The 16,327-nt window shown below is 41.4% G+C and overlaps 1 protein-coding gene across 3 annotated transcripts in view; it reads left to right on the plus strand.

Moving 5' to 3' along the window:
- Positions 1–16,327, plus strand: part of LOC126215245 (F-box/LRR-repeat protein fbxl-1-like) — a 70,532-nt gene that overhangs the window by 46,368 nt on the left and 7,837 nt on the right. For 2 of the 3 annotated variants that reach the window (XR_007542111.1, XM_049941912.1), the window contains exon 7: positions 166–390. Coding sequence is in view for 2 of the 3 variants with exons in the window: in XM_049941912.1 (XP_049797869.1) it covers positions 166–390 (225 nt within the window). In the remaining variant the exon portion in view is untranslated. The remainder of the gene's footprint in view (positions 1–165; positions 391–16,327) is intronic. The other variant, XM_049941913.1, reaches the window with a different exon arrangement.

Consider the following 16,327-nt stretch of genomic DNA (forward strand, 5'->3'; position numbering starts at 1 on the left):
AGATAGAAGTTTTTATAACACTTATACTTGTAGCCGTTCATGATTTTTTAAATTTACTTCGAAGATGCTCTGTTTCTCAGTTGCCAACTGGAAGTAACGTTCATTACATTTTTCTCTACCAATTTGTTCTCAGATAAGTGAAAGCACACTTGTGGTTTGTTGCAGACTGGACGTATCACGCTGCAGAGGTCTCGACGGAGCCCTGGTCCCCTACCTCGCTGGGTTACCACGACTTCACACATTGCTTATGGAAAATATGGATTTTCCAAAGTTGCAACCAGGTCTGAGCAGTATCCTCGAAATGTCCAGTTTGCGATGCCTGAAACTCGACCATTCCCTTGTTACTGGAGTGCCATTTGATAAGTTTCCAGGAAAGCTTGTCGGTCTCAGGTAAGGAAAGATCTACACTACATGATTGCTGTGCAATTCACACTCAAGTGTTTGGCAGAGGATTCATAGATCGTTATCATACACTACCGGCCATTAAAATTGCTACACTAAGAAGAAATGCAGATGATAAATGGGTATTCATTGGACAAATATATTATACTAGAAGTGACATGTGATTACATTTTCACGCAGTTTGGGTGCATAGATCCCAAGAAATCAGTACCTAGAACAACCACCTCTGGTCGTAGTAACGGCCTTGATACGCCTGGGCATTGAGGCAAACAGAGCTTGGATGGCGTGTACAGGTACAGCTGCCCATGCAGCTTCAACACGATACCACAGTTCATCAAGAGTAGTGACTGGCTTATTGTGACGAGCCAGTTACTCGGCCACGGTGACCAGACGTTTTCAGTTGGTGAGAGATCTGGAGAATGTGCTGGCCAGGGCAGCAGTGGAACATTTTCTGTATCCAGAAAGGCCCGTACAGGACCTGCAACATGCAGTCGTGCATTATCCTGCTGAAATGTAGAGTTTCGCAGGGATCCAATGAAGGGTAGAGCCACGGGTCGTAACACATCTGAAATGTAACGTCCACTATTCAAAGTGCAGTCAGTGCGAACAAGAGGTGACCGAGACGTGTAACCAATGGCACCCCATACCATCATGCTGGGTGATACGCCAGTATGGCGATGACAAATACACACTTCCAATGTGCATTCACCACGTTGTCGCCAATCACGGATGCGACCATCATGATGCTGTGAACAGAACCTGGATTCATGCGAAAAAATGACGTTTTGCCGTTCGTGCACCCAGGTTCGTTGTTGAGTACACCATCGTAGGCGCTCCTGTTTGTGATGCAGCGGCAAGAGTAACCACAGCCATGGTCTCCGAGTTGATAGTCCGTGCTGCTGCAAACGTCATCGAACTGTTCGTGCAGATGGTTGTTGTCTTGCAAACGTCCCCATCTGTTGACTCAGGGATCGAGATGTGACTGCACGATCCGTTACAGTCATGCGGATAAGATGCCTGTCATCTCGACTGCTAGTGATACGAGGCCATTAGGATCCAGCACGGCGTTCCGTATTACTCTCCTGAACCCACCGATTCCATAATCTGCTAACAGTCATTGGATCTCAACCAAACCGAGCAGCAATGTTGCGATACGATAAACTGCAATCTCGATTGGCTACAGTCCGACCTTTATCGAAATCGGAAACGTGATGGTACGCATTTCTCCTCCTTACATGAGGCATCACAACTACGTTTCTCCAGGTAATGCCAGTCAACTGCTGTTTGTGTGTGAGAAATCGGTTAGAAACTTTGCTCGTGTCAGCACGTTGTAGGTGTCGCCACCAGTGCCAACGTTGTGTGAATGCTCTGAAAAGCTAATCATTTGCATATCACAGCATCTTCTTCCTGTCGGTTAAATTTCGTGTCTGTAGCACATCATCTTCATGGTGTAGCAATTTTAATGGCCAGTAGTGTAGTTCTCATTACATTACACTCTCAAATAGCGTGTGGGGAGTATCAACATATTAATCTTTTCCTGTGAGCTCCGAATTTTTCTATTTTATCACAGTCATTTCTCCCTATGTAGGTAGGAGTGAATAAAACACACTGTGATACAAAGAGTAGTATGTTGTTTTCGAGGTTTCCAATTCACTCAGAATTTATTGTTGCAACAGTGCATATGAAGTACATGAACTGATTACAAGCATTGTTGAGGCATCATGTATTGACCCGTGCTGAAATACACACATTGGTATGTAGTGTAGCCTCTACGGGCCAGCAATGCAGGTGCTGATGCTGCCATCTATTTGATGGTACAGATGGCAAAATCTGTTGTGGGATATGTTATGCTGTGTCTGCATGACCTGTTCACGTAGTTTTGTAAGAGTTGTTGTTCAACAAGTTGCACAAGTCACTTCTCGACCCATCGTATCCCACATGACCCAATTGGAGACAAGTCCGGAGATCGTACTGGCCAGGGAAGTTGCTGCACATCTTGCAGAGCACCTTGAGTTTCACAGGCAGTGTGTGGACGAGCGTTATCCTGTTGGAACAACACATCACTTTCCTGTTGCAAGAATGGTAAAAGATTTGGTCTGACATCATTCTGCACATTCTGAGTACTGGTTACCGTCCCCTCCAGAAACACCAAAGATGGACGAGAGCTGTACCTTATCACACCCCAGACCATAAGACATGGAGTGAGGACAGTGTGTCTCAGATGACTGCGCTGTACAAGACGGTCATAGGGTGGTCGGCTTTCAGGTTCCACCGAATAGGCCGGGAGTCCACTACATGCAGGAGGCAGCTACACGGGTAGCAGGTGCTGTGCTGCATGGACTGGGCGGTTTTTTAGGTCAGAGGGTCTGGGGAAAATGCAAAAAGGGCTTCAGTCACAGAGGGTCAGGCCGAACACAGGAAGATTGTAGATACAGGAACCGTCGTTATCAACAGTTGTAAATTGTCATAGCTGTGTTGGAAAGTACCAGAGCTCCAAGCACTAATATAAAGCACTGATACTCAAATTGTTATAGGAACTGAAAGCTGTCTAAGGCTGTAGATAAGTTCAGCCAAAATTTTTGCAAAGAATCTAATGGTGTTCCGAAAGGATAGGTGGTGTTCCGAAAGGATAGGCTAAACACAGATGGCAGTAGCGTGTTTGTTGCTGTTAGAAGTAGTGTATCTTGTTGCAAAATTGAAATAGATAGTTCCTGTGAATTAGTATGGGCAGAGGTCATTGCTGGCAACTGCAATAAAATAATAATTGAATCATTTTACTGACCTCCCAATTCAAATGATGCAATTGCTGAAAGGTTCAAAGAAAACTTGAGTTTGATTTCAAATGTGTAGTAATTCATACAATTATAGTTGGTCATGACCTTAATTTATCCTCGATATGTTGCCAAAAATACATGTTTAATTCTGGAGGTACGCATAAAACATCATCCGAAATCGTACTAAACGCATTCTCTGAAAATTATTTCGAGCAGTCAGTTCGTGAGCCCATGTGAATAGTAAATGGTTGTGAAAACACGCTTGATCTCTTAGCAACAAATGATCCTGAGTTAATAACAAGCATCGAAACGGATACAGGGATTAGTGAACACAGGGTTGTTATAGCAAGACTGAATATTGCAGCCCCTGAATTCGACAAAAATAAACAAAAAATATACCTATTCAAAAAATCAGATAAAAATTCACTTGACAACTTCCTGAGAGACAATCTTCACGCCTTCCAAGTTAACAAGTGTAGACCAAATGTGGCTCGAATTCAAAGAAATAGTATTGGCAGCAGTTGAGAGATTTATACTAAATAAATTAAGAAACGACATATCTGATCCTCCTTGGTATACAAAACGAGTCAGACAATTGTTGCAGAAACATTGAAAAAAAAAAAAAAAAAAAAAAAAAAAACATACCAAATTTAAACAGACACACAATTTGCAAGGTTGGCGATCTTTTACAGAAGCTCTAAATTCAGCGCAGACTTCAATGCGAGATGGTTATAATAGCTTTCACAATGAAACTGTATCTCAAAACCTGGCAGAAAATCCAAAGAGATTCTGGTTGTATATGAAGTATGCTAGCAGCAAGACACAGTCAATGGCTTCTATGCGTGATAGCAGTGGAGATAATATCGAAGACAGTGCTGCCAAAGCAGAGTTACTAAACACAGCCTTCCAAAATGCGTTCACAAAAGATGAAGAAGTAAATATTCCAGAATTCAAATCAAGAACAGCTGCCAACATAAGTAACGCAGAAGTAGATATCATCAGAGTTGTGAAGCAACTTAAATCACTGAATAAAAGGACATCTTCAGTTCCAGACTGTACACAAATTAGGTTCCTTTCAGAGTATGCTGATGCAATAGCTCCATACTTAACAGTCATATACAACCATTTGCTCAACTAAAGATCCGTACCCAAAGACTGGAAAGTTGCACAGGTCACACCAATACTCAAGAATGGTAGTAGGAATAATCCACTGAATTACAGGTCCATATCATTAACATCGATAAACAGCGGGATTTTGGAACATATATTGTGTTTGAACATTATGAATTACCTCGACACACAGTCAACATGGATTTAGAAAACATTGTTCTTGTTAAACACAACTAACTCTTCACTCGCATGAAGTTTTGAGTGCTGTTGACAAAGGATTTCAAATTGGTTCCATATTTCTGGATTTCCAGAATGCTTTTGACAATGTACCACACCAGTGGCTTGTAGTGAAATTGCATACTTATGGAATATCATCTCACTTATGTGACTGCATTCATGATTTCCTGTCAGAGAGGTCACATTTCATAGTAATGGACAGATAGTCATCGAGTAAAACAGAAGTGATTTCTTGCGTTTCCCAAGATTGGCCCTTTGCTGTTCCTTATTCATATAAATGACTTGGGAGACAATCTGAGCAGCCATCTTAGGGTGTTAGCAGATGACGTTGTCGTTTATCGACTTGTAAAGTCATCAGAAGATCAAAACAAATTGCAAAATGATTTAGAAAAGATATGTGTATGGTGCAAAAATTGGCAGTTGACCCTAAATAATGAGAAATGTGAGGTCATCCACATGAGTGCCAAAAGGAATCCATTAAACTTCAGTTACACAATAAATCAGTCAAATCTAAAGGCTGTAAATTTAACTAAATACCTATGAATTACAAATACAAACAACTTAAATTGGAAGGAACACACAGTAAATGTTGTGAGGAAGGCTAACCAAAGACAGCATTTTATTGTCAGGACACTTAGAAAATGTAACAAATCTACTAAGGAGACTGCCTACAATACACTTGTCTGTCCTCTTTTAGAATACTGGTGCATGGTGACGGCTCCTTACCAGACAGAACTGATAGAATACATCGAAAAAGTTCAAAGAAAGGCAGCACGTTTTGTATTATCGCAAAATAGGGGAGAGTGCGTCACTGAAATGATACAGGATCTCGGATGGACATCACTAAAACAAAGGTGTTTTTCACTACGGAGTAATCTTCTCACAAAATTCCAGTCATAAACTTTCTCCTCCGAATGTGAAAATATTTTGTTGATGCCGACCTACATAAGGGAAATGATCACCATGATAAAATAAGGGAAATAAGAGCTCTTACGGAAATATAGGTGTTCGTTCTTTCCGCATGTTATACGAGATTGGAATAATAGAGAATTGTGAAGGTGGTTCGATGAACCCTCTGCCAGGCACTTACATGTGATTTGCAGAGTATCCATGTAGATGTAGATGTGCTCACCAGGTCTATGTTGTGTGCAGAGACGATCATGACTTGCATGCAGGCAGAACATGCATTCATTGCTGAAGGTCATGGTGTACCATTCCACCTTCCAACTGATCCTCTGATGGCACCAGTCGAGCAGTGCACGTTGGTGCTGTGGCACGAGTGGAAGATGAGCTAGAGGTGTGTGTGCCAGTAGTCCCACCGCTAACAACGAGTTCGCACACATCTTGGCTCACAAGCCCTCTTACCTTTGTGTGGTAGCTGTACAATCTGCCACTGCTGCCCTTATAATATAACGCTTCTGGCTTGTGTCTGTGCTGCGTGGATGCCCAGAAGTTCGTCTACGAGTGTAAGAGCATTCACGTGACCACTGATACCAGCATTGTTGCACAACTCGTGCAGCATGTCCAACTTGGGCAGAAATTCTCCAAAAAGACCATTCTGCCACGGTAAGGCCACAATTTGACCCCCTTCAAATTTGCTCAGTTGGCTGTAGGAAGTACGAGTGTGTCTCGGTGGCACCGTTGCCCGATTACTTCACACATTTGCAACACACTGAGCCTTCTGGCTGTGAGCATTCCCTATTAAAGGGTAGACACAGATGGCACTGTGGTAACTATGTCAGTGGTGGACAGTGTTGAAACCATTATCAGTACATCTACTATCCCACATATGACATATGCCATCATCGGGTCAATATCGATCATTTTTCAATGTGTACTAATTTTTTCTCAGCAGTGTATTTTGGCATTCGAAGGAGAAAGTTGACAATTATAATTTCATGAAAGACTGTGTGGGAAAGTAATGAGATTGATTCTTTATCTACCAAAGTTTTTATTTTTCTGAAACAACAATATTGTCCTTACACTGGTGGAGTCGTTCCCAGTCTTGGTAGCAGTGCTGAAAGGTATCAACTGGTAGGGCCTCTAATATGATGGTCACATTCTTTTGGATGTTCTCCAGAGTGCCAAAATGACACCCTTTTAAGACAGTCCTTAATTTTGGAAAAAGAAAAGTCCCAAGTACTCAGATCAGGTGAATAGGGAGCCTTTGGAACAACAGGAATACCATTTGAGTAAAAAATTTCATGATGGAAGTGGCCGTGTGACAAGGGATGTTGTCATGATGCAGCATCTACTTGTCTGCGTGTCCGGTCTCACTCGATTCACCATTTCCTGAGCCTTTTGAGGACATATTTTTGGAACACTTAGTTGATAGTCTTGGAGGAACAAATTTTATATGCAATATGCCCCTACTGTCCAAAAGAAAAATCAGTACTGTTTTGATCTTTGATTCGCTCATTCGAGCATTTTTGGTGTAGGAGATGTCTCGACGTGCCACACCTCACTTTGCCGCTTTGTCTCAGGATTGTACTCAGAAATCCAGGATTCCTCACCCGTGACCACACAGCTGAACCATTCACAGCCACTGACAATCCTCTCAATGAGATCAACACACACATTTCTTCAATTGTCCTTCTGCTCAGTTGTGATGTTTTTCGACGCCATTTTGGCAGGTGTGCAAATCTTTGATCAAAATTTGATATACGGTGAAAGTGTTTAATGGGTCACCCATTATCATCATTGTTAAATGTCAGTCTGAGCTCACAAGAGCACACACATTCAGTGTTTTCATTGGTTTTTGAGACTGGAAGTCTTCTTGAACGGGGTTTGTCTTCATTGTGTTCTTGGCCTTCCAAAATAGATTTGGGCCAGTGAAAAACTTGGGCTCTTGATAGGCAATGTTCTCCATAGACGTGTTCAACTTTTTGAAGGTCATATTTGTGGATTCCCCGAGTTTAACACAAAACTTGATTGCATAATGTTGCTCTAAATTCCGCTGTTCCATTTTCATAGCACAAAACAAAAACACAGCTTCACAGAAGGTGCTCTCAAAAATTATGTGATGTCTGTACAAAGCTGAAACTCTGACTGAACATCTGGAAAGGATGAATACAGCACTCTACACAAGTAGAACAACACAGCATTACCGGATCACTTGCAGTGTTGTCATTCTCATTACCATTCTCACACGCCTCTTATGTCACATATGCTATAGTTTCGATTTTATGTGCTAGGACTGCTAACGTTGTGCCACACTATGATACAGCTTGTGAGTTGTAATTAATTACGTCTGTCAGGCCAGCAGGTCATCAAAGTTGCTGCTCTACATTATAAGTGAAAATTAGAAAGGTGAGAATCAAAATGTAAATTATGGATGGAGAACTACAAAATGGTATCCATGCTGGAAGTTCACACACAGACCATATGTTTTGCCTTAAACAGTTTATGAAAAAAAGACTGGCCAGGAATGTAGAGACCCATATGATTTTCATTCATCCTAAGAATCCCAGTGATAGCAATTAGTAGAATTAAAGTAGGTACAAACATATCTGTAGGGATTCCAGAGGCCAAAAGGTATGACAAAGATGCACAATAGCACTTACTACTCACTACTTGAATTCTTCCTTAAGGTCACGGAAATGTTCCTGTTGTAGTGTTGATGCATATACAAATGATGACAAGCTATTTGCTTTGCATTTCGCTGATGGCCAAGTCATTTTTGCAGAGGGTGGGGATGATATGAGCTACATGGGTTGAGTATTAGAAATATTTGGGTGTCCTATTTATTAAAGATAAATCCATGAAATTGAGAACCATATTGGCCAAGGTAGACAAGCAAGCAAACAATTAAGTGGAGTTTTAAGGAACGTGGGTATTAAATCAGAAATGAACATTCAGAATTATTGTAGAAAGTATATGGAGCAGAAACATGAGAAATTACTGAAAGGATTGAGACAGACTTATTGTTAATGGGCACAAGATGTTCGAGGTATTGCTATAGGTTGACAGTACGGGAGAAAGTTAAAAATGAAGACATTCATAAGAGTTGAACTTTGATGTCACTCTAATGGAAGCAAGCTGAGAAAAATGAATGAGATGCTATGGGCATGTATATCTTTTGGATCAGGAAAGCTAGCTGAAGATGATGATTGAATGGATTCCAACTAGTAGGAGAAGAAGGAGAAGGTGATGCCCAAAAATAACATGGGAAGCAAAGACTAAGAAACAACAGTGATGGTGTATTACTGGTCAAGGTCATAGCCTCTAATTTCTAGAATAATTTGCAGTTTTCAACACACTTTATTCTCTGAAAGTTAGCCGAGAAATTTGGAAATGAATTTATGTAAAAAGTATTAAATATTTTAGTGAAATTTGGTTGGGGTGTGGTCGGGGTGGGAGGAGTGAGTGGGCATCACCACCACCCTCTTCCTTAGATCCATGCCAGGTGTCTGCTTATTATCCTCCCATCTTCGAAGCTTATAAATGGCGATTAGAATAATGCCTGTCTGTCTATTAATCTAAGCGTATTTCAGGGTAGTAAGATCTGTTGATTATTAGAAATATTTGGGAGTCATATTTATTAAAGATAAATCCATGAAATTAAGAACCATATTGGTCAAGGCAGACAAGCAAGCAAACAAGTAAGTGGATTTTTAAGGAACACATGTATTAATAGAAAAATTGTGGAATAGTAAGTGCAACATTAAGTGGATTACAGAAATCAAGGAAGATATGGATAGCTACAGATTACATTGGAAGACCTAAGAAACAAAACTAACAAAATCAGGAAACTCACAAACAAACAAACCAGACTGCAAATGGTAATCAACAAATAGACAATAGGAAGGGTGATTTCTGATGAAGAAAAAAGGATGAGATCCGAGAGAATGAAGAAGTACTGGGGTGACAGGAAACTGAAAAATTCGTTGTATAAAGTTGGCTAGAGTGGTCCAATGAAGGCCATAAAATATAAGTAATAATAATAATAATAATAATAATAATAATAATAATAATAACAATCTAAGTGTATTGCACAGCGACCTCGACTTGTTCCATGATACGGCTCTAGAGCTCGATCTGACACCTGGATGTGGATGGTGAACACTACCTGCTAATAGTTACCAAGCAACTCTGTCTTAGAGATGAATTCCCCTTGCAGTAACAGGATGTGCAATCATCCCAATTTCTAAGCCAGACAAAACCTCAGCTTCCATTGACAGCTGTAGGCCAACCAGTCTCACTAATATGTTACAGAAATTATTTGAGATGATAGTAGCCTGTGCATTATAAAAATTTTTGTCCAGCTATCAGTGTGATGTCTTGAATGGCTGGTCCACAACTGATCACCCGGTCCAGGTGGAAATGGCAGTCCGGTAGGCTTTCACTAACCATGTATTTCAGTCTCGGTGCCCGTGTGTGATTTTTACCTCGTACACTTCACCCTGTACCAAACTAGCAATTCCTTGGAACTTTAGGGAGTGACCTATTAATCAATTCCTGTTTTTAGTCAGGTTGTCGCATAAATTTCATTTTTCCCTAATTTCATTCAGTATCTCCTCATTAGGTATTGGATCTGTCCCATCTAGAACATTTCACTTCAGGAGTTACTCTTTTTCTTCTTTGCTGAACTGTTTTCATGTCCAAGTTTCACTTATGTACAAAGCTACACTCATAGATAAATACCTTCAGAAGAGACTTCCTAGCACTTTAATTTCATTCAGTTTACAGTATGCAAAAATGCACTTTATATGCTCTCTACTTTGGTCACAAGTCAATTATTTTGCTGCCCAAATAGCAAAACCCATATACTACTTTTATTGTCTCATTTACTAACCTTATTCTCTCAACATCACTTGATTCAATTTGAGTACACACCATTATCCTTGGTTTACTGTTGTTGAAGTTCATCTTATAACCTACTTTCAAGATGTCGGCTATTCCTTTCAGCTGTTCCCAGCCCTTTTTCTCCTCTTGCACGAAGTGCACAATACCATCTGCCATCACCGTATTTTGGCCACACTCTACGGCTAGAGTTTCAGATGCTCTTTCCTGACTTCTACTGAGGAAAACAGTATCAGTTAGGGCTTGCTATTTGGTGTCATACTTTTGTTTATAGCCATTAATAGACTTAACAGAAACCTGTGGGTCAGTGGTTACTCCTGATTTCTGTGTTGAAGAATTTTTCATACGGTACAACTCTCAGTTTGTGGCTTTAGCAGACTGTCGACATCAAAGAGCTGTACAGAATTCTTTCCTTAGGTACTCTGTCGTGGCTTTCAGATTTTCGCCAATAAAACAGAAAACGTGCATTTTGGTTGCCACACCACAGTGTGCCCAGACCAGGAGCTGCTTTGGAAATGAATGCTTCGAGGTAAACAGTCCCACTTTTGGGTTCCTCTCTGGGAATAAACATCTATACCCCATATCTGTCAACTTAAAACAACCCGCATGTAGTAGCTAAACGGTCTCCTGCTACCAATTGCTCATCAGCACCACCCTCACATCCCACCCCCTCAGAGAGTAGTCCTGGAACATCTTCTTTCGTAATGTGTCAGCCTTATTCATACTATTTTTTCTTGGCTCTTCTAACACCTCCTTTTCCATGTTGTATGTATTTCATGAGCTTGCAATGGCCTTCCACTTAACCGTGCACTAAGGTGGCAAAAGTCATGGGATATCTCCTAATATTGTGTCAGTCTCCTCTTTCCTGACATAATGCAGCAACTCGACACAGCACGGACTTGCCCTGCAGAGTTACTGAGCCGTGCTGATACTATAGCCTTTGATAATTGCTAAAGTGTTGCGAGTGCAGGATTTTGTGCACTAACTGACCCCTCGGTTATGTCCCAAAATGTTTGATGTGATGTCAGGTGATCTGGGTAGCCAGATCATTCGCTTACGTTGTCCAAAATGTTCTTCAAACCAGTCGCAAACAATTGGGGTCCAGTGACATGCTGCATTGTCACCCATAAAAATTCCACTGTTGTTTGAGAACGAAAAGTCCATGAATGGCTGCAAATGATCTCCAAGAAGCTGAATATAACCATTTCCAGTCAATGATCAATTCAGTTGGACCAGAGAACCCTGCCCATTACATGTAAACACAGCCAACACCATTATGGAGCGATCACCAGTTTCCGCAGTGTCTTGTTGAGAATTTGGGTCCACGGCTTCGTGGGGTCTGTGCCACCCCCGAACTCTACCGTCAGGTCTTACCAACTAAAACTGGGACTTATCTGACCAGGCCATGGTTTTCCAGTCATCTAGGATCCAATCGATATGGTCACGAGCCCAGGAAAGGCACTGCAGGTGATGTGTTGTCAGCAAAGGCATTTGTGTCTCTTGTCTACTGCCAGAGCCCATTAAAGACAAATTTCACCACACTGTCATAACACATACATTCATCATACATCTCACTTTGGTTTCTACAGTTATTTTTATGCAGTGTTGGTTGTCTTTTAGCAATGATAACACTATGCAAATGCCACTGCTCTCGGTTACTAAGTGAAGGCTGTTGGCCACTGTCTTGTCCATAGCGAGAGGTAATGCCCGAATTCTCGGCACACTCTTGACAGCTTGGATCTCGCAATATTCAATTCCCTAATGATATCCTATTCGGAATGTCCCAAGCATCTAGCTCCAACTACCATTTCACGTTTGAGGTCTGTTGATTCCCATCGTATTGCCACAATCGTGTTGGAAACCTTTTCACATGAATCACATGAGTACAAATGACAACTCTACCAATACACTGCCTTTTTATACCTTGTGTATGCAATACTACCGCCATCTGTATCTGTATCTACCTCTACATCCATACTCCACAAGCCACCTGACGGTGTGTGGCGGAGGGTACCTTGAGTACCTCTATTGGTTCTCCCTTCTATTCCACTCTCGTATTGTTCGTGGAAAGAAAGATAGTTGGTATGCCTCTGTGTGGGCTCTAATATCTCCGATTTTATCCTCGTGGTCTCTACCCGAGATATACGTAAGAGGGAGCAATATACTGCTTAACTCCTCGGTGAAGGTATGTTCTTTAAACTTCAACAAAAGCCCGTACCGCTCTAATGAGTGTCTCTCTTGCAGAGTCTTCCACTGGAGTCTATCTATCATCTCCGTAATGCTTTCACAATTACTAAATGATCCTGTAACGAAGCGCGCTGCTCTCCCCGTTGGATCTTCTCTATCTCTTCTATTAACCTTATGTGGTACAGATCCCACACCGGTGGGCGAACAAGTGTACTGTACCCTACTTCCTTTGTTTTCAGACTGCATTTCCTTAGGATTCTTCCAATGAATCTCAGTCTGCCATCTGATTTACCGACAATTAATTTTATATAGTCATTCCATTTTAAATCACTCCTAATTCCTACTCCCACATAATTTATGGAATTAACTGCTCCCAGTTGCTGACCTGCTATATTGTAGCCAAATGATAAAGGATTTTTCTTTCTATGTATTCACAGCACATCACACTTCTCTACATTGAGATCCAATTGCCATTCCCTGCACCATGCATCAATTCGTTGCAGATCCTCCTGCATTTCAGTACAATTTCCCATTGTTACAACCTCTCGATATACTACAGCATCATCCACAAAAAAGCCTCAGTGAACTTCCAATGTTATCCAAAAGGTCATGTATGTATATTGTGAATAGCAACGGTCCTACAACACTCCCCTGCGGCACACCTGAAATCACTCTTAGTTTGGAAGACTTCTCTTCATTGAGAATGACATGCTGCATTCTGTTACCTAGGAACTCTTCAATCCAGTCACACAATTGGTCTGGTAGTCCATATGCTCTTACTTTGTTCATTAAACGACTGTGGGGAACTGTATCAAACGCCTTGCGGAAGTCAAGAAACACGGCATGTACCTGGGAACCCGTGTCTATGGCCCTCTGAGTCTCGTGGACGAATAGCGCAAGCTGGGTTTCACACAATCGACTTTTTCGAAACCCATGCTGATTCCTACAGAGCAGATTTCTAGTCTCCAGAAAAGTCATTCTACTCGAACATAATATGTTATGTTATAATGTATATGTGCATTTGCTATATTAGGGCTTTTGTCACCTCAGTGTATATTCATCTTTATCTTTCATTGAGTCAATTTTTAGTTCTGTATTCTTATTTTATGTAATTTTACACATCATTCCACAAATCTTGGGAATCTCATTTCAGACTCTTCTGTTATTTGCTAAATGTTAAAGTCAGATGCCGTACAGAAGCACAAGAATTGACATAATTTTAGTAAATTTAGATTTTCTTTCCTCACATTCTTTTTTAAAATAGTTTTTACAGTTAACGGTAGCTAGTGGTGACAAAACGTTTTATAGTCGGCACTAACAAACAAACAAATAATTTGAATTTATTAAAGGTCTTAATGCAACTGGAGTATTATTTGGTAACAGATATGGCAGACACGATTGAGCCGATTGAATAGAAATTAATTCCACGGAAAAATCAGCTTCAAAATCATGACACGGAACGTTTCCTTAACTCTGAATGGTTATATGTGGACCAACCATGACTGACTACATTTTAGTAATAGCAACATTTTATCATGAATTTAGAAAGAGATTCCAAGACTGCACAACTGTAACTGATTTCGATTTCTTTGTTTCACTTTTGACTGCCAATGTACCTGATTACACCAAACTTGAGCTCATAGATTTACAGCACCCAGCTCAATGTCGTGCTTGTCCAATCCAGGAATTGGAAACTTGTATAGAGTGACACCCCAAGAGCAATATCTTTGATTGTACAGACAATCCACTTAAGTTATTTCAAATTTTGGTTCAACCCCTGTGCAAAGGGTTTTTCTGTTATGAAATTGATAAAGTCCTGCCGGAGTTTGGGTGTAACAGATTTTAATGTGTCACTCCATATGTTTGTATCACAAATCGCAGTTCCAGATACATTACATATTCTAAGATTGAAATGTGTGTAAAGTTATTAACATAGTGTTAAAAGTCTGTATGGAAAGTGTTTTGTACTTTTACCCACTTTATTCACACTATGTAATGTACTTATTTAATTAAGTAGTAAGAGTTATTGCTTTGGCAGAAGAATAAAAAGTTGGAAGTAAAACACGTGATAAGATCCTGCTTATAAACGTATGCAAAATTTGCCTCTTAGAAGTAGTCACACTGTGTAGCAAAGATGTTTTCCTAAGTTTACCATGTGTGCAGCCTTTGCTTTGTCCATGGTGAGAGGTAATGCCTGAAGTGTGGCATTCTCAGCATGTTCTTAACACTGTGGATCTCAGAATATTGAATTCTGTAATGATCTCCAAAATGGAATGTGCCACGTGTCTACCTCCAACTACCATTCCACATTCAAAGTCAAAATTCCCATCATGTGGCCATAAGCACTAGGAAACCTTCTTACATGAATCATTTGAGTGGAAATGATTGCTCTACCAATGCACTGCCCATTTATACCTTGTGCAAGCAATATATGTATAAATAATAGAGGGAAAAATTCCTCGGCTGACATCTCTGCCCAACCTCTTTGCATTTACACATGTCTGTCTGTGTCTGTATATGTGCGGATGGATGTGTGTGTGCGAGTGTATACCTGTCCTTTTTTCCCCCTAAGGTAATCCCTCCCGGGATTGGAATGACTCCTTACTATCTCCCTTAAAACCCACATCCTTTCGTCTTTCCCTTTCCTTCCCTCTTTCCTGATGAGGCAACAGTTTGTTGCGAAAGCTTGAATTTTGTGTGTATGTTTGTGTGTCTATCGACGTGCCAGCACTTTCGTTTGGTAAGTCACATCATATATCCAATCCGAAACCTCTGTCCTATCCAAAGGCCTCACCTTCAGCCCCACTCCCAGATTCAACCAAACAGCCCTCGTCAAAGATTTACTGTCCTACACCCGTACTCTCTGCTGGAAATATCACTTTGCCACGAAGAAAAATGATCCTAATCCTACTCCTAATGATCCAACTCCCCAAGACACCATCCAAATTGAACCCTGCCTGGAACAGTTCCGTCCTCCGTCACAGCGGGACCCACCTCCTCTTCCTCAAAATCACCCTCTCCAAACCTTCCAGGAATTTCTGACTTCCAGCCTTGCATCTCAATCCTTCTTAAAAAACCTTAATCCTACACCCAACATCACCACTGCTGAAGCCCAGGCTATCCGTGATCTGAAGGCTGACCGATCCATCGTCATTCTTCCGGCGGACAAGGGTTCCACGACCGTGGTACTTGATCGTCGGGAGTATGTGGCTGAGGGACTGCGTCAGCTTTCAGACAACACCACATACAAAGTTTGCCAAGGTAACCCCATTCCCGATGTCCAGGCGGAGCTTCAAGGAATCCTCAGAACCTTAGGCCCCCTGCAAAACCTTTCACCTGACTCCATCAACCTCCTGACCCCACCGACACCCCGCACCCCAACCTTCTACCTTCTTCCTAAAATCCACAAACCCAATCATCCCGGCCGCCCCATTGTAGCTGGTTACCAAGCCCCCACAGAACGTATCTCTGCCTACGTAGATCAACACCTTCAACCCATTACATGCAGTCTCCCATCCTTCATCAAAGACACCAACCACTTCCTTGAACGCCTGGAATCCTTACCCAATCTGTTACCCCTGGAAACCATCCTTGTAACCATTGATGCCACTTCCTTATACACAAATATTCCGCACGTCCAGGGCCTCGCTGCGATGGAGCATTTCCTTTCACGCCGATCACCTGCCACCCTACCTAAACCTCTTTCCTCATTACCTTAGCCAGCTTCATCCTGACCCACAACTTCTTCACTTTTGAAGGCCAGACATACCAACAATTAAAGGGAACAGCCATGGGTACCAGGATGGCCCCCTCGT

Source organism: Schistocerca nitens, chromosome 12 (assembly GCF_023898315.1).
Source record: "Schistocerca nitens isolate TAMUIC-IGC-003100 chromosome 12, iqSchNite1.1, whole genome shotgun sequence".
In the NCBI taxonomy this organism is placed as follows: domain Eukaryota; kingdom Metazoa; phylum Arthropoda; class Insecta; order Orthoptera; family Acrididae; genus Schistocerca; species Schistocerca nitens.